At 37.6% G+C, this 22,104-nt stretch overlaps 1 protein-coding gene across 2 annotated transcripts; it reads left to right on the top strand.

Annotated features, from left to right (window-relative positions):
• Nucleotides 1-218: 218 nt before the first annotated feature.
• Nucleotides 219-21,494, top strand: LOC139786510 (alpha-glucosidase-like). Of its 2 annotated transcripts, none has more exons than XM_071725663.1 (9): nucleotides 219-321; nucleotides 2,305-2,469; nucleotides 3,074-3,411; nucleotides 4,429-4,554; nucleotides 7,141-7,548; nucleotides 16,883-17,138; nucleotides 17,968-18,169; nucleotides 18,996-19,136; nucleotides 19,315-21,494. In XM_071725663.1, the coding sequence occupies exons 2-9, from the start codon at nucleotides 2,316-2,318 to the stop codon at nucleotides 19,385-19,387; spliced, it is 1,698 nt and encodes a 565-aa protein (XP_071581764.1). In that variant the 5' UTR covers nucleotides 219-321; nucleotides 2,305-2,315; the 3' UTR covers nucleotides 19,388-21,494. The 2 variants fall into 2 exon arrangements, with proteins under 2 accessions (XP_071581764.1, XP_071581762.1); XM_071725661.1 differs by having other exon boundaries at nucleotides 226-381.
• The last annotated feature ends 610 nt before the right edge of the window (nucleotides 21,495-22,104 follow it).

Genomic DNA, 22,104 nt, shown 5'->3' with positions numbered 1-22,104 from the left:
TATATAATATATATTCGACGTATATATATACGCGTTAATCAATTAATTTTTGCGTTCTATCATTTTGAGAGACACTGCTTTAGTTGTTGTAGCACTGATGACTTTTCTTATCTTGAAGGAGTTAGATAAAAAATTCCGCTAAAGAGATATATATATATATATATATATATATATATATATATATATCGCGATTAGACATATATTAATGTACTCTGCGCAGAAATCATTGCGTTGTGTGCATGAAATTCTACTCGACCGTAATTACATAGGGCGGCTATAAAAGAGGAAAGATTCGTTTACTCTACAACAGTAGATCATATAGTAAGTGTCCGAGAAGTCTCTATTAGTCCGAACATAAGCATTTGTGCCGATAAATTATTAGTAAGTGCGCAATTTGTAGAAACAATTTTATTGCTACTTACCATTTTACAAACTTTATAATAGAAAATACAGTAACAAAAATTAAGTTGCTGTTACATCGAGGTATCTCAAGATATATACAAGACGAATCAATGTTAGAACCGATAATAAAAGGCACGAGATGTCTCCTAATATTTGAGCGATAATTTATATAATTTATTTCACTTTTAAAAAATTAGAAAATATATATTTAAAACATTGTTAAACGTATTATAATAATTTTGTGTAATTTGATTTAATTTTGATAAATAAATGATTAATTTGTGATTTTGGGATTGTTGAGATATAGCGAAACAACTGTTTATATAGATGTCTCGCAGCTTACATAATACATCGCAAAGTTGTATTTGCTAGATATTATATATATATACATATAATATATATACATGTATTGCCACACATACACATGTTTGCAATTTCCGTCCAACTTGAGTTTATAGATAATGCTTGTATAAATAGGTTAGAGAAAGTAGGGGAGACCGGGGCTTAACCGTCGCCGGGGTTGAACCGTCAAATCAAATATCTCGGAACCTGTATATTGTGCGAACTCGCTATTAACATTGTAAACGCTGCTTATGGTACCCATGTGACCAACGGAGTTTCGGTAAGTTACCTGCCGTGTTATGATTTTTACGAGGGCAAACGTGTTTTCGGAAGGTGAAAGTTACATTTTCTGCGCGTGGAAATTTTGTAATATCTGCAATAATATTTGCTCTCCAAATCTCGAGGTACGTGATTATAAAGAGTAATGCATGCTGAACACGAATCCAGTGTAGTTTTTTCATTATCGTTGATGTCTAATATTTCGTGGGCGATCAAACCTGAAACTTGTGTTTGGGGTTAATCCGTCAGTAAGCAGTCCGGGTGCATTTCCAAGGCATTTCCGGGCATTTCCAGGCTCACTGCATATGGAATATGGATGAGACGGGAATTACAACCGTTCAGACACCGAATAGAGTCATCGGACGTCGAGGAGTGAAACAAGTCGGCGAGTGACTTCTGCGGAAAGAGGAACCCTCGTAACTATTTTTTAATAATGTTTCGCATAAAAATTTTAAATAAATTTTTATATTTTTCTCTTAAAAAACAATTATTAAGATGTATCCTATCATTTTTTAGGATTAGATGTACGTATATGTATTGAAAATGCAGTGTGACGGTTAAACCCCGGCATTTTTGAGATTTCAATTTTTCCACCGTTGTCGTTTTTGCTCTATACCGGTTAAACAAAGCGACGTAGATAAAAATTTCCTATATAAATTTTGTAGCTAAAGATTCACTCTTTACAGTGGTATACCACATTTAACTAAAATTATTTATTTTCTTGTTAAAAATCGGCACCGAAAAAAAACTGACGGTTAGGCTCCGGTCTCCCCTATATCTGAATCAAATAGCTTTCAGGTTTCATTTACGTTTTTTGGTAAAATGTTACTAAAATAAATCTGCAGATTATATTTTGTTTTATGATATTGCAATATAAGTTTAAAAGAGTTTCATCAAACGTTATAATCGACAACTGAGCTCAAGAGCTATTAATATTTAAAGACATGTAATTCGTTATTAAAGATATTATATACATTTTTTTGTGGCACTAAAAAGAACAATTCAAATTTATCTGTTTAATAAATAAAATCTTAGTCATTAATCAAGTCATTGGTTACTTTTAAAATTAACAATTATATTAAATTTGTTTTACAATATCTCCAATAAGCCTAACGTCTCCAATAAGTCTAAACTTTTCCATCTTTTGTCTCTTACCGTTTTTGAAATAAACTACGATTGAGATGCTATTTATGTATAGAATAATCCTCTATGCAGATACTATTATACATATTTATTGACATTACCGCATGCATGAATAATTATTTATAATTCATTTTTAAGATCTAACAAGGATGAATGGTGTAATAACACTTTGTACGATACTACTATCGTCCAATCTCGCATATGGTGAATCTAGTCCAAAATGGTGGCAGTCAATGTCTCTTTATCAAGTTTATCCCAGAAGCTTCAAGGATAGTGATGGTGATGGTGTCGGGGATCTTAAGGGTATGTTTTTTCATTCGCAATGAAATCCTAGAAAAGTTTATTATAATTTCCATAATATAGAGATAATATAGAGCAATACAATTATATATAAAGTAAAAATATGTCATTCTAAATCTAAATAATAAGATAAAGTAGCATTTAAGAAAGTAAACAATAAGTGTGAATAAATTATCGCATTCTCTCCTTCGCGCTTAGTTAGAGATATCGTTATTACAGTTACGTTATTACAGTTATAATCACGTATTTAGATGTTTAAAAAATGTTTAAAAAATATATTTTAGAAATTTACAGCTTTTACTTTCGACAACAAATTCTTTGTTAAATATAGAATCGATTAAAAAAAAATCTTTGACTCAATGAATCAATTCCCCCCCACCCTTTCTTCTTCGAATATTTCTAAATAAATTAAGTATTTGTTGTAAATTTTTCATATTTTATATTGACTTTATACCTTGATAATTTAAATCGATTACAAAACATTTGTAAGAAAAAGTTAAATACGTTCGGAAAATTAAACGTTTATCTATTTATTTAATCGCACATTAAAAGACTAACAGAGAAATATTTCGTAAATACAATAGAATTCAAAAGTTTTTGTATACAGGTATTATGAGCAAATTGGAACATTTCACCGAGTCGAATGTCGATGCTTTCTGGTTATCTCCGATTTATCCGAGCCCGATGGTCGATTTTGGTTATGATGTTTCCGATTTTGTCAACATCGATAAGACGTTTGGAACTATGAAGGATTTCGAGGCGCTCACAAAGGCCGTGCATAACGCGTCAATAAAAATTATCATGGATTTTGTTCCTAATCACTCGTCGGACCAACACAAATGGTTCCAAAAAAGTTTGCAAAGCATAGAACCTTACACCGACTATTACGTATGGCATAAAGGCAAGGTGCTGCCGAATGGAACAGTTACGGTGCCGAATAATTGGGTAAGTAATTAAGGTAACACCCGAAGGTACGTCCGTAACATGACTGAGGACAACGGAGACAGACGACGCGAGAGTTGTGCTTCGTGAATAGACGATGTTGTTAAAGTCGGTAAATTAATCCAAGTCCGAATACGCGAGTTATGTCGATATTCAAATTTCAAGTATCCTCTTTTGTGCTCTCTGAATGAAATTAAGGTAGCTTTCATTATTAATTCTCTATCTCGCGGTGTGATATAAACAATGCTTAACATTAGAGGATGTTTGTACTAATTTTAAAAGCCTATAGTAAACGAATATCGCACGATGTGCTTATTAACGATTCGCATTATCATCAAGTTGCATGAGTAATCTTGCAGCTATCCGAATTTCACGTTTGAACAGATATATTCGAGTTTTGTTAACGTATGATGTAATTATATGTTAATAAACGTTAAAAGAGAAATGTTACACTAGCAGAAACATTTGAGATCAGATTATAGAGATATAATTGATCTCTCAAGGATGTCTTCTTATCAATTATTACAGTTGAGACAATTTAGAAAAATGTTGACCTAACATCTGTAAATTACATATTATTTTAAATAAAGGTTAAATGTCGACTCAACTGCGATAATCGATAAGACGAAAATCTTTCTCTATTTTTTTATTTGTCATCAAGCGTCGATGTAAGTTAATAATGCGTAACATCTTAAAAATTTACTCTATTGTTTGACAAAGTGGAAGATACGTAAGTAACCGGTTATCCATCATCGCAATTACAAATTTTCGTATGCACCAAGTGTTTCGTCAATTTCGAAATTACCATCAGTATTATGTAATACACACACGTAGGCACGTTTTTTACTTGCGACATAAAATAAGTCATCCAAACTGAGCAATGCTGCCAACATCCTAACTCCCGGCTAGTATAAACGCAACGTTCTTTCGAATATCCACGCATACTTGACATTTTATATCTGCAATGTAGCTTTAAATGCATAATTGAACGTAAAACGGAATGATTATCTGCACGTATAGGTGAGTGTGTTCCGTGGATCAGCATGGACCTGGCGTGAAGAACGACAAGCGTATTATCTGCATCAATTCTTACCGGAGCAGCCCGATCTCAATTATGAAAACGAGAACGTAGTGAACGCAATGAAGGTATATAGAAGTACGAAATAACTATCGTAATTGAGTTTGGTTCTCATCTTATTCCTTATTTTGACAAACAAATTGGTTTTAATATAAAGTTATAATTTTATATTAATATAATATATTTTGCAAACTTACAATTATGTTCTCATATTCTCATGGGTCATAGTTACGAATCACATGAACGCTAGAGATCGCGGTAAATTTCCGATTATACTTATTGTTAAAACACGACATGTCAGCCGAACAACTTTCATATTTAATAAATTTGAGGCAAAATTCCCCCGATAAGTGGCCCACGTGCAGCTCGATATGAAAAAAAATTATCGATAATGAAATATCCAATTGTCTCGATCAGAACTTGGATCAAAACTGATATCGGATTATGTTGTTATCTCGTGTTGTCTTGAGTGACAAGCGACTTTGATTACAGCGATACAGTAGTTAACAGCACAACAGCAAAGCTGTGTAGGGGCGTCGAATTGTAATCTGTCGCTCCTACAGCCTACAGCGTGTCGTCTATGTCACTAGGGGTGAAAATAAATCCGGCCTGTTACCTGTATACATCGTGCAAGGACATCGCTTTTTCCGTCATCATCGCCGTGCGCGCGACAGATTTTCCGTTCTTTATTTCGTCCCGCGTTTGCGAAACGAAAAGCAAACACCGTTCTATCCTTCTCTCCGCTCTCTCGGCAATTTGCTCGAAATTATTGACGTTTCAGAAAAATCACGCGTGACCGCGATAAAAAACGATCGACGACGACGATACGATACACGACACATGACGCGGGCGCGTCATGCATCTACCGCATCTATCGTGCAACGCCGCATTTGTTTTTTTTACACCAAAAGGGTAATTAAACTCGCGGACGCGGATAAATCAAGGCCTGTTGAAATATACGTAAAATGGACGGGCAAGTGTTTTCTCTGATCGCGTTGTCGCGGACCGAGAAGCGGTAATTAGCTGCTCGTTGCGCGAACGCGATGAGCGTAAAATTATGCTCGCGGAATGAATCAGGAAGCGGACGTACAATTTGCCAATTTTTCAAAGATGTGGACACTTAAAATATCACGCGACCAATGCACACTAATGCGATTTCACGAGGAAAATGATGATCGATAATGATCATCCGACTGTACGGTAACAAATGTCCAGCGGGCGTGAAGCGAGATAATTACGATCAATTTAACAAACAAAAGTTCGCCGAGCTGGAATAACAACTTTCAAAGAAATTATTTGCACATTGTACTTGTACTTAATTAAAGACTAAAGGTCAAGTTTTCCCGTAGCCGTTATAACACACGTTATTTCTTTTTCTTTTTACGTTACAAAAATTATATAGTACATGAAAGTTTTGCAAGCATTCATATTCTGCGATCAAATCCTGGGCCTGTAATTTGAGAAACAGTGAAATGGTGAAATACCCAGCGGTAGCGTGTTGCAACCAGATTGAACTACAAAGTATTTCTATTTATTAGAGTAAAATATACGTGTCTGAATTGCAAAAAATACGTATCGTCTTATAGAGAGATCTCGACAAGAAGAACCCGGAATAATAAAATGTAGAGTGGGAGCAACTTAATGATTTAGAATATTTAGCAATGCCATCTGACTTAATTACAGAGTAACCTTTTCTCAACATAGCGTAATATCGAAAGTTGTTAAGTACGCTGGTACACGCAATAAAATCCGGATTGGACAAACTATCGTGCAGTGAATAGCGCGGTAAGCTCGCGTGACACAATCTGCAAACATTTTTGAATTGGCCTTGAAAATTTGGCGAAATCCCAAGTTGTGTAAAATGTGTCTTTCGTTTGTTTTATTATTTACGGAACAAAAATTGTTTGCCAGTATATTCCGTATATTTGCTCGTGCATGACAGATGTTGAGGTTTATTTTTTCATATTCTTTTCTTTCGTAAAATTGTTCCACAACAAGGCAAGTGCTTCCTCTTACGCAGCCTCAATTCCCCTTCAAATCCCTTATGTCACAAAATTTTCTCGTCTCGGAACATGCTACATTCATAATATAAAGCCAAACGGAACTGAGAAGCAACTGCAGCAACTCATTCGTTTTTGTAAACCCGTATTTACCTTTGTAAGCAAAGATATTAGCTAATCGGGAATAACTTGTTCAATTTAATTAACAACATTTTGTAGCAACACCTATCTTCCCTTTTTTATGTTTCTTATTAATTCAACCTGATAGAAAATTACATTTGATACAAAATAATCATTCGAGTTAAGTAATTAATCATACTATATATATATACATATATATTGTACATATAATCAAGGCATTACTGTAACTATGTTACAGTATACTAATTGTAAATTTTTCCATTTCCTAAAATATGAATTAACGATTTGATTTTGTGTAAAACATAGCAAAGTAATTAATCAAATTATCTCACATAATTTTTGTATGCAAACTATTACTTCGATCGAATGCACGCCTTTAATGAGAAATACTGTATGTAGCCTAGTGGTTTAATCCACTTGAAGATATACATACTCATATAGATCGGGAAGGTATATGCATATAGATGGTTCACTCAAGTATATATATCTCGTGCTTTCTACTCCTGCCCTCAGGATGTCATGAGATTTTGGCTCGACAAGGGGGTGGACGGCTTTCGGGTGGACGCGATACCACAATTGTGCGAGGACGTCAGATTCTTGGACGAACCACTTACGGGTAATCCAAATCCCGAGGACTACGGCTACACGCATAAGATATACACCAAGGCTCAGCCGCGCACCTACGAAATAGTCAAAGAATGGCGAGAAGTGATAGATGAATATTCGGAAAGAGTTATGATGATGGAGGCTAATGGAAACATAACGCATACAATGAAGTATTATGTGTACGGCGCACACTTTCCCTTTAATTTTGGTTTTCTTGACGAAACGAATCAAGATTCTAAAGCAACTGATTTCAAGAGATTGATCGACAGATGGATGGTAAACATGCCTGTTTTAACAGGAACTGCTAACTGGGTGGTAAGTCGAGAGAAACGTGTCTTTCGAATCTATATAGAAAGAATATCAATCTCCAAATATCGCTTGTGATTGAAGGCTCGACATTTTTTTAAGCATATTATGCAATATGCTTTCTTTTTGAAGTATACATTGCAACTCGAAATGCGCTATTATACATACATATACAGGGTGTCTGGTAATAATCGCCGGACCTCTTGTATGCAAGTAGAGTGAGTTAAACCGAGTAGAAAAGTCCTCTATTATTTTGCGAAATTTGCAATACTTATTGAAAAATTAATTGAAAAAGATCGGCCAATCAGAAGCCGGCGCGGCCAGAAGAGACGTCCCACACTCCCACCGTAACCCCTACTAGACGCGCGGCGAAGCAGTGGAAGGGACGCTGTCGCTGGCTCGCGAGCGGCGCGTAAAGCTCCTTGCACAATAGCTTTGTCGGTAACTTTATCGTTGTCGCTATCGCTATCGCTATCGCCTATTGTGCAAGGGGCTTAACGCTAAAGCTCCGCGTCGAATTATTCTCTCTCTCTCGCGCGCGCGTACGAAATAAAAAATAATATGCTGTCAGAATAAAACGCCATTCACGGTTCGAGCTTGGATCTTACAATTAGTAGCCTAATAATAATATTTTTTGTGTATTACACATAATTTTTTCTTCAACAATTTAGTAGACTGCGCGCCGACTAAATTGTCTGCAGACTTGCAACACAACAGCTCCCGTTGGAGTAGTAAAATCCTCTCCCTCCCCGTAATTAAATTGATTTGATTTAACTATTACTACGTTTACGCGAGCGTTACTTTTGTAGTAACACGATAATTCCTTCTCGTAAACGGGATTTTGTAGTAACTTACGATAATTTACTTCGCGTAAACGTAGTATGTGACGCTAAGCATCTAAATAACTGTAAAGAATTTATTGCGAAAAATTTTATGTAGTGCACAAAAAATATTATTAGGCTACTAACAATAAGATCCAAACTCGGACCGTAAATGGCATTTTATTCTAATTTGATTATGCTGTCATTTCCTCGTCACCTTGCGGTATACAGCACGGCGCATTTTTTTTAAGTGGTATCCCCAGTAGGTCTAATCCACTCTCATAAAATTTAATGCAACAATTGTTCGAAGTGCCTCCCTCGTTCTTGTAAACAAAGTTCGGCCCTTCGAGTAATATTGCGCGTCGCGCGATACGCCATTTCTGGCGTGATGGTATTAAAAGCTGCGAGAATTGCTTCTGGTACTTCAGCTTCTGTACCATCACGCCTGTGCTCGATTACGGCTTTAATGTGGCCCCACACGAAATAATCCAGCACATTAAGATCTGGCGATCGCGGCGGCCAGATGATTGGGCCACCTCGACCCACCCATCTGTCCGGATAATGCGCGTTTAAAAATTCGCGTACTTGCCGAGAGAAATGTGCAGGAGCCCCGTCGTGTTGAAAAATGATTTCTGTTCTTGCATGAAGAGGAATATCTTCGAGGAGAGCAGGCAACTCATTTTGAAGAAAATTCCTGTATATCTCTCCATTTAAACGGGGCGGTAGGAAATAAGGACCGATCTAAAAATTGCCAAAAAAATGATTTTTAAAGCTGCGAAAGAAAATTCCTTAAATAATTTTAAATGGCTCCGATGATTAAAATTTAATGTGAAGAATAGGGCAAGGAAAGCCGTAACGGGATGCTCGTGTTAAATTATTTTTAATAAATATTTTTCCAACCATAGCAAACTGCGCGCCGACAAATCGTCAAACTTGAAACACAATTTTGGTTGGTGTAGTAAAATTCCCTTCCACCTCCTTAATTAAATCGTTACGATTTAATTTTTGATGCTAAGCATCTAAAAATTGTAAAGAAATTTAGTGAGAGAGAATTTTACTACACCAACCAAAATTGTGTTTCAAGTTTGACGATTTGTCGGCGCGCAGTTTGCTATGGTTGGAAAAATATTTGTTTATTAAAAATAATTTAACACGAACATCCTGTTACGGCTTTCCCCCCTTGCCCTATTTATAATAAAATTCCTTAACTTACTAAGTAAATTTACTACTTACGATTCAATCCGCTGTTATTCTCGCCCATACATTTATCGCCCAGCGATATTGAAATGCGCGATCTTGAACGACGTGCGGATTTTCTTCTGCCCAATACAGATAATTTCGTGTATTAAACACGTCATTCGGGGTGAATGTAGCTTCATCCGTCCATAGAATACGGTCGGGGAAAAAATTATTCCGCCGACACTGCGCGAGAAATCCTGTATGTGTTTCGCTGACTGTTAATATTTATTAAAAACTAACGCAAAAACATTAAATAAAGATAATAAAAATACCTTCACAAAGATAGATGCGCTGTTCTTGATCTCTCGGAAAAAGTTGCTGTACTCCCTGATGATGATACGGATGCTGTCTGTTCCGACGTAAAACACTGTGCACTTTGTATCGCGAGAAACCAAGCAGCCGAGACACATAGCGTACGCTGTACCTGGGGTTTTCTTCGAACACCTGCAGGATTCTTTCCTCATCGTTTACACGAATCTGCATCGGTGCACCAGCATTTCGCCGATTTAAAACCACACTTCCCGTATCTCTGGCGTGTTGCACACACCTCGAAATTACTTTTTCATCGGGATGTCGTTCACGCTCGGGAAATCGTTCCGCGTAAACATGAGCCGCGCCAACAGCGTTTTCTCCGGCTATTCCGTACGCGATAATCATATCGGTGTTATTCTCTTGCAGTATATCCCGCCATTTCTTTATAATTTTTATAAGACACACAGATCGAATTCTGGGCACCTACTGTTGTGGAACGACGAGATCGAAAGAAAGCCGCGGCGATAACAAATGCTTTATTTGTTCCTAAGGTCATTTGTTTCAAACGCTGCTCATCAAGCATTTGTTACCGGCTTTCTTTCGATCTCGTCGTTTCACAACAGTAGGTGCCCAGAATTCGATCTGTGTGTCTTATAAAAATTATAAAGAAATGGCGGGATATACTGCAAGAGAATACACCGATATGATTATCGCGTAGGGAATAGCCGGAGAAAACGCTGTTGGCGCGGCTCGTGTTTACGCGGAACGATTTCCCGAGCGTGAACGACATCCCGATGACAAAGTAATTTCGAGGTGTGTGCAACGCGCCAGAGATACGGGAAGTGTGGTTTTAAATCGGCGAAACGCTGGTGCACCGATGCAGATTCGTGTAAACGATGAGGAAAGAATCCTGCAGGTGTTCGAAGAAAACCCCAGGTACAGCGTACGCTATGTGTCTCGGCTGCTTGGTTTCTCGCGATACAAAGTGCACAGTGTTTTACGTCGGAACAGACAGCATCCGTATCATCATCAGGGAGTACAGCAACTTTTTCCGAGAGATCAAGAACAGCGCATCTATCTTTGTGAAGGTATTTTTATTATCTTTATTTAATGTTTTTGCGTTAGTTTTTAATAAATATTAACAGTCAGCGAAACACATACAGGATTTCTCGCGCAGTGTCGGCGGAATAATTTTTTCCCCGACCGTATTCTATGGACGGATGAAGCTACATTCACCCCGAATGACGTGTTTAATACACGAAATTATCTGTATTGGGCAGAAGAAAATCCGCACGTCGTTCGAGATCGCGCATTTCAATATCGCTGGGCGATAAATGTATGGGCGGGAATAACAGCGGATTGAATCGTAAGTAGTAAATTTACTTAGTAAGTTAAGGAATTTTATTATGAATAGGGCAAGGGGGGAAAGCCGTAACAGGATGTTCGTGTTAAATTATTTTTAATAAACAAATATTTTTCCAACCATAGCAAACTGCGCGCCGACAAATCGTCAAACTTGAAACACAATTTTGGTTGGTGTAGTAAAATTCTCTCTCACTAAATTTTTTTACAATTTCTAGATGCTTAGCATCAAAAATTAAATCGTAACGATTTAATTAAGGAGGTGGAAGGGAATTTTACTACACCAACCAAAATTGTGTTTCAAGTCTAACGATTTGTCGGCGCGCAGTTTACTATGGTTGGAAAAATATTTATTAAAAATAATTTAACACGAGCATCCCGTTACGGCTTTCCTTGCCCTATTCTTTACATTGAATTTTAATCATCGAAGCCATTTAAAATTATTTAAGGAATTTTCTTTCGCAGCTTTAAAAATCATTTTTTTGGCAATTTTTAGATCGGTCCTTATTTCCTACCGCCCCGTTTAAATGGAGAGATATACAGGAATTTTCTTCTCAAAATGAGTTGCCTGCTCTCCTCGAAGATATTCCTCTTCATGCAAGAGCAGAAATAATTTTTCAACACGACGGGGCTCCTGCACATTTCTCTCGACAAGTACGCGAATTTTTAAACGCGCATTATCTGGACAGATGGGTTGGTCGAGGTGGCCCAATCATCTGGCCGCCGCGATCGCCAGATCTTAATGTGCTGGATTATTGTGTGGGGCCACATTAAAGCCGTAATCGAGCACAGGCGTGATGGTACAGAAGCTGAAGTACGAGAAGCAATTCTCGCAGCTTTTAATACTATCACGCCAGAAATGGCGTATCGCGCGACGCGCAATATTACTCGAAGGGCCGAACTTTGTTTACAAGAACGAGGGAGGCACTTCGAACAATTGTTGCATTAAATTTTATGAGAGTGGATTAGACCTACTGGGGATACCACTTAAAAAAAATGCGCCGTGCTGTATACCGCAAGGTGGCGAGGAAATGACAGCATAATCAAATTAGAATAAAATGCCATTTACGGTCCGAGTTTGGATCTTATTGTTAGTAGCCTAATAATATTTTTTGTGCACTACATAAAATTTTTCGCAATAAATTCTTTATAGTTATTTAGATGCTTAGCGTCACATACTACGTTTACGCGAAGTAAATTATCGTAAGTTACTACAAAATCCCGTTTACGAGAAGGAATTATCGTGTTACTACAAAAGTAACGCTCGCGTAAACGTAGTAATAGTTAAATCAAATCAATTTAATTACGGGGAGGGAGAGGATTTTACTACTCCAACGGGAGCTGTTGTGTTGCAAGTCTGCAGACAATTTAGTCGGCGCGCAGTCTACTAAATTGTTGGAGAAAAAATTATGTGTAATACACAAAATATATTATTATTAGGCTACTAATTGTAAGATCCAAGCTCGGACCGTGAATGGCGTTTTATTCTGACAGCATATTATTTTTTATTTCGTACGCGCGCGCGAGAGAGAGAGAATAATTCGACGCGGAGCTTTAGCGTTAAGCCCCTTGCACAATAGGCGATAGCGATAGCGATAGCGACAACGATAAAGTTGCCGACAAAGCTATTGTGCAAGGAGCTTTACGCGCCGCTCGCAAGCCAGCGGCAGCGTCCCTTCCACTGCTTCGCCGCGCGCCTAGTACGGGGGTTACGGTGGGAGTGTGGGACGTCTCTTCTGGCCGCGCCGGCTTCTGATTGGCCGATCTTTTTCAATTAATTTCTTAATAAGTATTGCGAATTTCGCAAAATGATAGAGGACTTTTCTACTCGGTTTACTCAAAGCCTCTAAACATTAAATTTTTTTCGAAAAAATGGTAAAAAACTGCATTTTTTACTCATTTTCACTGTTAAATCTCTTTTAGTTGCCTTATTAAAGTACATGGCCATCAAGTTTGAGATAAAACACATGAAACAAAAATGTAAATATAAGTAATGCAATCTTTGGCATAAGATCGTCTATAGCAAATATAAAATGATTTAATAAATTTAACCATTTTTTAACCATCCACGGCTTATAATCTTGTTTTGTAAGTAAATATATCAAACGCCACTTTAGAAAAACATTCCATCATCTTTAAACTAAAGCCTCTCTAAAGTTACATGCTGTAGCTTAAAATTAATGGTCGTTAATTGCTTCAAAATATTGCTATTTTATTAAATAGTGCACTTAATGTAATTTTCTACATTGATTCCTTTTATTATTTTGGAAAATAAATTATATTATTAACCCTTAAAGGACACACTACCTGTTTGAGACATAAAGTACACACTGGGTCATTTTGACCCAGCGCTACTTTGCGTAATTACCACAAACGGGGGATCGATTCTTTTTGGCTGAAATTAAAAGGGTGCATTCTTGCAACACTCAAAATGAATGTGAGATTGTTTGTGAAGGGTTATTAATAAAGCTTTATGGTTCAAAAATTCAAAATATGGTTTATAAACCAGAAAATTATTTTTTACGAAATATTCAATAACTTTCTAAATTTTCAATATTTTTACGTGAAAATTTAACTGCATACTCTCTGGATTATATACTTTAAGGTAAAAATACGCGCGAAAGCTAACATTTCAAAAAAGGACCTGTGATTTTCGGAACGTTTGATGCGGACGGCAGCCAGACACAGCCGGACGCCTGCTGACTTACAGCGACTGTACCGCCATCTAGAGAGAGGTTAAAACTACCAAGAGGTGGCGTGACAGATCCCGATTTCAGCGTTTCAATGGTAGATAATGCGACACAATTTTTTTACTGGGTCATTTTGACCCAGGGGGTCCTTTAAGGGTTAATATATCATTTAAATTAAGTCTACGTTTCCCGCAGGAAGTTTTCGTGCATCGCATTTATCAGATTTCATATAGTTTACGCTATAGGTGATTGTTTTAATGAATTTTGTATGTACAGTCGGCTACTAAAAAAAAGGGTTGCAACATATGAAATTGGCCGCGTATCGGATCTCTTCTTCTTCCTTGGGTAATGGCTCCTAAGGAAGAAGAAGAGGTCTGATACGCGGCCAATGTCTTGCAACCTTTTAGGCTGCGTTTGGAAACTATTCGGATGCACCCAGCATCGCTCTATCTTTGTTACTTACTGAAAATTGAACAAGGACAGACGCGACGCAGATGTGCACCCGAGTGAAGTTTTCGAACGCAGCCTAAAAGGTTGCAAGACATTTCCTTAGGAGCCTTTACCCAAGGAAGAAGAAGAAGTCCAATACGCGGTCACTTTCATGTGTTGCAACCTTTTTTTTTAGTAGCCGACTGTACATACAAAATTCATTAAAACAATCACCTATAGCGTAAACTATATGAAATCTGATAAATGCGATGCAAGAAAACTTCCTGCAGAAAACGTAGACTTAATTTAAATGATATATTAATAATATATGGGTGTACAACTTAATTCGGTCCGTTTTTTGCTTGAAAAACGCATTTATTTGAACGATAAAATGAATTAATACCTTATTCAAAGTACTGTCCATCGCTAGCCACTACTTTTTCCCATCTTTCTGGCAATTTATGGATTCCGTCGCGGAAGAAGCGTTTATCTTTTGAAGCCAAGAATGAATCGAGCCAATTTTTGATACCCTGTTCTGAAGTGAAGCGTATTCCAGTCAAAGCGTTCTGCATCGATCGAAACAAATGGTAGTCGGAAGGGGCAAGGTCTGGGCTATAAGACGGGTGAGCCAGAACTTCCCATCCGATATTTTCCAAATAGTTTTTAACCGGAACAGCAACATGAGGCCGAGCGTTGTCATGGTGAAAGATTATGGATTCGTGTCTGGTCACATATTCTGGACGTTTTTCGGCTATAGCTCGCTTTAAACGGATCAATTGTTGCCTGTAGTAGTCTCCCGTGATGGTTTGACCAGGTTTTAGCAGCTCATAGTGGATCACACCCTTCTGATCCCACCAAATACAGAGCATTACCTTGACACCATGGATATTCGGCTTCGGCGTTGATGTTCCCGGTTGGCCGGGCTTTACATACGATTTTTTGCGTTTCGGGTTGTCGTAGTGAATCCATTTTTCGTCTCCGGTAATGATTGGATGCAGAAAAGACTTCTTTTTGTACCGTTCAAGCAACATTTCGGACATGCAAAATCGTCATTCGATATCTCTCGGTTTCAATTCATATGGGACCCAATTTCCTTGCTTTTGGATGTATCCCGCGGCTTTGAGTCGTTTCGAAATAGCTTGTTAAGTAACTTCCAATGTTTTTGCGAGCTCTTCTTGCGTTTGACACGAATCTTGATCGAGTAATGTTTTTAATTCTTCATCTTCAAACTTTTTCGGTTGACCCGAACGCTCTTTGTCTTCAACACTAAAATCACCACTTTTAAATCGTCGAAACCATTCTCTGCAAGATTTATCCGATGGTGCAGATTTATCATACACTTCCACAAGCATTCGATGCGCTTCAGCTGCACTTTTCTTCCAATTGAAACAGAAAATCAAAACTTCCCGCAAATGGTGCTTATTTGGAATGAAACTCGACATTTTCAACGCAGTAAAAATTAAACTTGTTGTGCAAAACTCAAAGGCTTGTAAACAATATTTGGTTGACAGATGTTGACAATTCACGATACAGCAAAAATCAGCTGTCGCCGTCAACCATTTATAGCACCTAGAGCCATCTTTTGAAAACGGACCGAACTAAGTTGTACACCCAATAATTTATTTTCCAAAATAATAAAAGGATTTAATGTAGAAAATTACATTAAGTGCACTATTTAATAAAACTAGAACACTACAAGCGCGCGCTACGCGCGCGCCATTTAGCTTTTTCATTACATGAAATTGACAGCCACAGAAGCGACACAAGTGAAACACGCCGCGATGCAAAATTCGAGACAACCAATCAGCATCGCGGAAAGAGGCCTCAATTCTTCGATACAAATGAAATTCACTCAGTTAACATGCCATTTTTAGAGAGGGAATAGCAATATTTTGAAGCAATTAACAACCATTAATTTTTAAGCTACAGCATATAACTTTAGAGAGGCTTTAGTTCGAAGATGATGGAATGTTTTTCTAAAGTGGCGTTTGATATATTTACTTACAAAACAAGATTATAAGCCGTGGATGGTTAAAAAATGGTTAAATTTATTAAATCATTTTATATTTGCTATAGACGATCTTATGCCAAAGATTGCATTAATTACTTATATTTACATTTTTGTTTCATGTGTTGTACCTCAAACTTGATGGCCAGGTACTTTAATAAGGTAACTAAAAGAGATTTAGCAGTGAAAATGTGTAAAAAAAAATGCAGTTTTTTACCACTTTTTCGAAAAAAATTTAATGTTTAGAGGCTTTGAGCGACCTCTAAATATTAAGTTACAGCGCCTGCTCTTTAAGGGTCTTCATTTGAGAGTTCGTAGAACGAATTTAAGAGGTGAGACTTAAAATCAAATTTTTGACCCCAAAATATATATATATATATATAATATATATATATATATATATATATATTGCTACCCTAATATATATAGATATATACATATACGCATCTTGTGATCTCTTTTAAGATTCTTTTAAGTTCCTACTTTTAAGATTCATAATAAAGTCGATAATGTAGTTTCACAAAATTATATTCTTTCCGCAGGCTGGAAATCATGACGTATCGCGATTAGTCACCCGTTATGGACGGCAACGAGCGGAAGCTATAACTATGATAACTTTATTGCTTCCGGGAGTGGGTGTAACTTATAATGGCGAAGAAATCGGCATGGAGGACACGTGGATCTCATGGGAAGACACCAAAGATCCGCGAGGTTGCAATGCCGGCAGAGATGGTTACCAGAAAGCGTCTCGGGATCCCGCAAGGACACCGTTTCAATGGGACGACACCACTTCTGCTGGTACGAGTTTATCTTCCCTCTCCCCCCCAGCAACTTCTAAAATCGCTATGTCAGTCTATCAGTTAGGTCCACAATTTAAGCTGAAACGCAATTTAAGCTGACTATTATCTGTCGAAACTAATTACAAAAATTCACAAAAGCAGTTCAAGTTGAAATTAAGCTGATTGAAAAATTTCAAGCTATTTTTCGTTGGTCAACAATTAATAGAATATTTGAATCATTGATAAAACAATGTATGCATGAAGCTTGTTACCTATTTTTTGCAAGTTTATTAATAATTTTAAAACAGAGGAATATTTAATGTTATTATCGACTTTTTTTTAATATCGACCAACTTAAATATCACTTCGCTATAACGTTTGCAAAGCAAATAGATTTTTTCTCAAAAAATTAATCAAACTATTGACTTTTTAATAAATAGTAAGAAATTCCATTTCTTTTTAGTATAACTGGTCACACCATAAAAACTAGTTTATATCGAACGTAGCACGCTTTCAATCTCAGACTCGTGTCATGGCCCACATATTAAGAATCAACACGACACGTTTGTCAGGTCATACGTCACATTTTGAGATTACGAAAAAAAGTGGGTGAAAAACTGTTGATGAAACAGGTTGCTTATCGATCATATTATAACATCCTATCGCTATCAGTTTGGATTTGTCATATTTTGTAGTATCAAAAAGGCATTACGTTTTATTGAAACTATAATATCATACCATCATATACCATAATATTGAAAGTATAATTATATGAAAGCAATATACATAATTATAAGGACTTGTGTTTGATAAAAAATCTGAGATTTATTTCAATTATAAAATTTTAGGATTCTCTACAAATCCAAAAACGTGGCTATCAGTTAATAAAAACTACGTAACACTTAATTTAGCCGCGCAAAAGAAACAGAACAACTCCTACTACGCTCTATATAAAGCGGTTTCTGCTCTACGAAAATGGCCTGCGGTTAAACGTCCAACCACGAAATTAACCACGAAATTATTGGGCGATGATGTTCTCGCTTTTACCAGGTAGGATATATATATATATATATATATATATATATATATATAATACAACAAAAAAGCATGCAGTTATTACTGTTATTCTCTAGTAATATTATTTGAGCGCGTTTTTATTATACAAGGTGTTTCAGATTTGCACGGCATTATTTTAAGAAAATATTTTCTAGGTCAAAATGAATAAAAGAGATTATATAAACATATGTCCCAAATTTATTTATTAGTAAGATATTAAAGAGTAAAGATTACGTTTAACAGTAAAACATTTAAAGTATGTTTTCGAAGTGGCCGCCTATTTGTTGAATTCTTCTTACATGCCAATAAATCTACAATAAACTCTTCATCCAACCCCCATAGAAAATAGTCTAATGACGTTGGACTTTTTTGGATAGTCTTTAGTTTATTGTAGAGTGTAGACCTATTGGCACGCAAGAAGAATTAAGCATAAGAAATCGCATAATGGAAGCTGCAGCAGCTATCAGGAATAATCATGGATACATCGCGCTGAATGCTGCATTCAACAAAACGGCGGCCACTTCGAAAACATACTTTAAATGTTTTACTGTTAAACATAATCTTTACTGTTTAATATCTTACTAATAAATAAGTTTGGGACATATGTTTATATAAACTTTTTTGTTCAGTTTGACCTAGAAAATATTTCCCTAAAATAGTGCCGTACAATTCTGAAACACCCTGTATGTTTAAAAATAATTTGATCTTTTTATTAGTGTGTGCTAGTATCTATATATTTGTAATATTTAATTTTCCTGGCGAGATAACGTAGCACTTAAAACTGAACATCAATAATAAAATCATTATGTGCTTGTTACAGGAAAGCGGATGGGGAGCAATCGGTTTACGTAGTGGTAAACTTTGCAAATAAAGAGAAAATTGTTGATTTATCAACGCTTGTTCACGTATCAAATCAATTAAACGTTTATTATGCCACTACGAATGCTCATCATCTTATTGGGTAAGCATATTTTTTTCTTCGCATGTAGCACGCTAATTACGCGCGTTATAAAATAAAATACATCTTAAGTGTAATATATGGTATTAAAGCGTTAGAGGCGCGTTATAAGCCATCTCTTGATTATCTACTTATCTCAAATGTGTGCTCATGTGTGTTCAATTTCTTTTTTTTTTAATAGGAATATTATCAAAGATGTTCGCACCTTAAAAATTCCTGCATCAGGAGCTGTGATATATACTAGTACTACGTAAAACTAGGAAGAACCATGGAAATGAATATACGAACGAGGCGTTATTTTTCTCTAAGTAATTTCTATAGTATTGTACTTCAAACGAAAAGGTGGAATTACCCTTTATGGTCATTTCTTACATCCGTGTTTTACGTTGCTGTTTTATTTATCTTATTAAGTTCTTATTAAGATGTTCCATATTTATCTTATTAATCGGATTCATTTGCGAGAAATAATGCTACGCTCATAAGTAACAGCATAGATAATTGCTCAAATAACAATAAAGTATTAAAGGAGGTAATAAATGATTACGTTAGAAAAACAAGACATCCCAGATCACAAAATGCCCGCAAAGTGAGCTTACGACGCGTGCACGTCGTGCGGATAATTTGCACGGCGTGAACTCATGGTGCTAGACAGATGCGTCCTCAAATGATGCTCATATGACTCGCACGCGTGAGTGCCGCATGCATGCGGGTCATATGAGCATCAATTGCTCTCACCTTGTACCCTACTTTTTAATATATATTTAATATGTACTATAATATGTACTATTGCAGTTATAAAAACGTTAAATTAAAGAAGACCAAATATATATTTATTTATAAACATTTTTATTTTAAAATTTGCACACACGTGAGTGCCGCATGCGTGCGGCTCATATGATCATCAATTGCTCTCACATATATTATACATACATATACATATACGCTCTCATACATTTTATAAAGTTGAAACTCACTGAAATCTCAATAAAATCATATCTCGATACGACAGCAATTGTTGAAACCGACAAGTTTAAAGGACCCCGTACCAAATCACGGGAAAATGGATCCCGGTCAAATTGGCTAAAAATTTAGTATGATGTAGTTCATGACGTCCTGGTGAAAAGTGACCATGGACACAAAGTCCAAACATGGAGTTTTCGAGTTACAAAGCGTCAAACATCGGGAAAATGGGTTCATCGGCTCATGGTAGTCCTTAATGTGTACGGTCATGCTGGTGTGTGCCTGTGCGTGTGTGTGTGCGTGTGAGTGAGTGGCCGATCGCCGTTAATACTCCCGCGTGATCCGATTCGAGGACACTGCCAGGCGGGGAGTTTGACTGGGGCGGTACATCTGTCAAAGAATAACGCAGGTGTCCTAAGGCCAGCTCAGCGAGGACAGAAACCTCGCGTAGAGCAAAAGGGCAAAAGCTGGCTTGATCTCGATGTTCAGTACGCATAGAGACTGCGAAAGCACGGCCTATCGATCCTTTGTGTGGCCACACACACACACTCAGTCACTCAGTCACTCACTCACTCACTCACTCACTCACTCACTCACTCACTCACTTACTCACTCACTCACTCACTCACTCACTCACTCACACACACACACACACACACACACACACACACACACACACACACACACACACACACACACTCATTCACTCATTCATACACACCACACACACTCACACACACACACACACACACTCACTCACTCACACACACTCACTTACTCACTCACTCACTCACGCATTCACACACACTCACACCCCCCCCCCCCACACACACACACACACACACACACACACAGGCACAAACCAGTACAACCGTACACAGGACTACTATGAGCCGATGAACCCATTTTCCCGATGTTTGTCGCTCTGTAACTCGAAAACTTCATGTTTGGACTTTTCACCAGGACGTCATAAAGTACATAATACTAAATTTTCAACCAATTTGACCGGGGTACATCTTCCCGTGATTTGGTGCAGGATCCTTTCGCATGTGTCACATGAAAATCTTTATATTAAAACTGTTCGCCGCAACAGTGATGCAATATATAGGGGAGACCGGGGCTAGACCGTTAACGGGGTAAATCCGCCAAATCAAATATCTCGGAACCTGTATATTGTGCGAACTCGCTATTAACATTGTAAACGCTGCTTATGGTACCCATGTGACCAACGGAGTTTCGACAGGTTACCTGCCGTGTTATGATTTTTACGAAGGCAAACGTGTTTTCGGAAGGTGAAAGTGAAATTTTCTGCGCGTGGAAATATTGTAATATCTGCAATAATATTTGCTCTCCAAATCTCGAGGTACGTGATTATAAAGAGTAATGCATGCTGAACACGAATCCAGTGTAGTTTTTTCATTATCGTTAATGTCTAATATTTCGTGGGCGATCAAACCTGAAACTTATGTTTGTGGCTTATCCGCTAGTAAGCACCCGGGGCTGGTCCGCTAGTCTCGTCACTGTGGCGCGCCGGGCGCACGACTTCAGCTCACGGCGATTTCAGGTTAGGTTTCCCTCGAGCATGATTCTGTCTTCCCTTGCACGTGCGTCAGTTTGTGTAGGAGGGAAATGGTACGCACGTATCGTCGCAAAACGGGTGTTTTGGCCGACCGAAAAGATGGCGGACCGTTGTTTTCGAGATCGCTCGCGCTCACGGCACGTCGGCGAGGTACAGCGAGACACGGCACGGCTTTGAGATCCCGCGATTTCCACGCGAGAGTTGACATGCCGCGCGCGCGGTAGATCGTCGTTGTTGGTCGTTGTGTCCAGTGACAGTCGCGCGTGCGACCGCATCGTCCAGCGTTCGCCGCATCGTCTCGGCGTCATTGTCGCCGCCGTTGTAGTGGTGGTGGTGTCAATGGTGGTCATCGTCGTCGTCGTCGTCGTCGTCGTCGGCGCGTCGAGGAATCGGCGCGAGGACGCCGTCGAGTCGGTAAAATGGTCGCGCTCC

This window comes from Temnothorax nylanderi, unplaced genomic scaffold, assembly GCF_030848795.1.
Source record: "Temnothorax nylanderi isolate EJ_2023f unplaced genomic scaffold, tnyl_v1.0 TNYL_tig1057_pilon, whole genome shotgun sequence".
In the NCBI taxonomy this organism is placed as follows: Eukaryota; Metazoa; Arthropoda; class Insecta; order Hymenoptera; family Formicidae; genus Temnothorax; species Temnothorax nylanderi.
The sequence above is the reverse complement of the archived record's forward strand: the minus strand, read 5'-3'. Positions and strand labels throughout refer to the sequence as shown.

Coding starts and splice junctions, on each gene's coding strand:
- LOC139786510 (XM_071725663.1), top strand. CDS start 2,316: ATGAATGGTGTAATAACACTTTGTACGATACTACTATCGTCCAATCTC. Junction 18,170..18,995: donor GATGTTCTCGCTTTTACCAG/GTAGGATATATA, acceptor TGCTTGTTACAG/GAAAGCGGATGGGGAGCAAT. Junction 19,137..19,314: donor AATGCTCATCATCTTATTGG/GTAAGCATATTT, acceptor TTTTTTTAATAG/GAATATTATCAAAGATGTTC.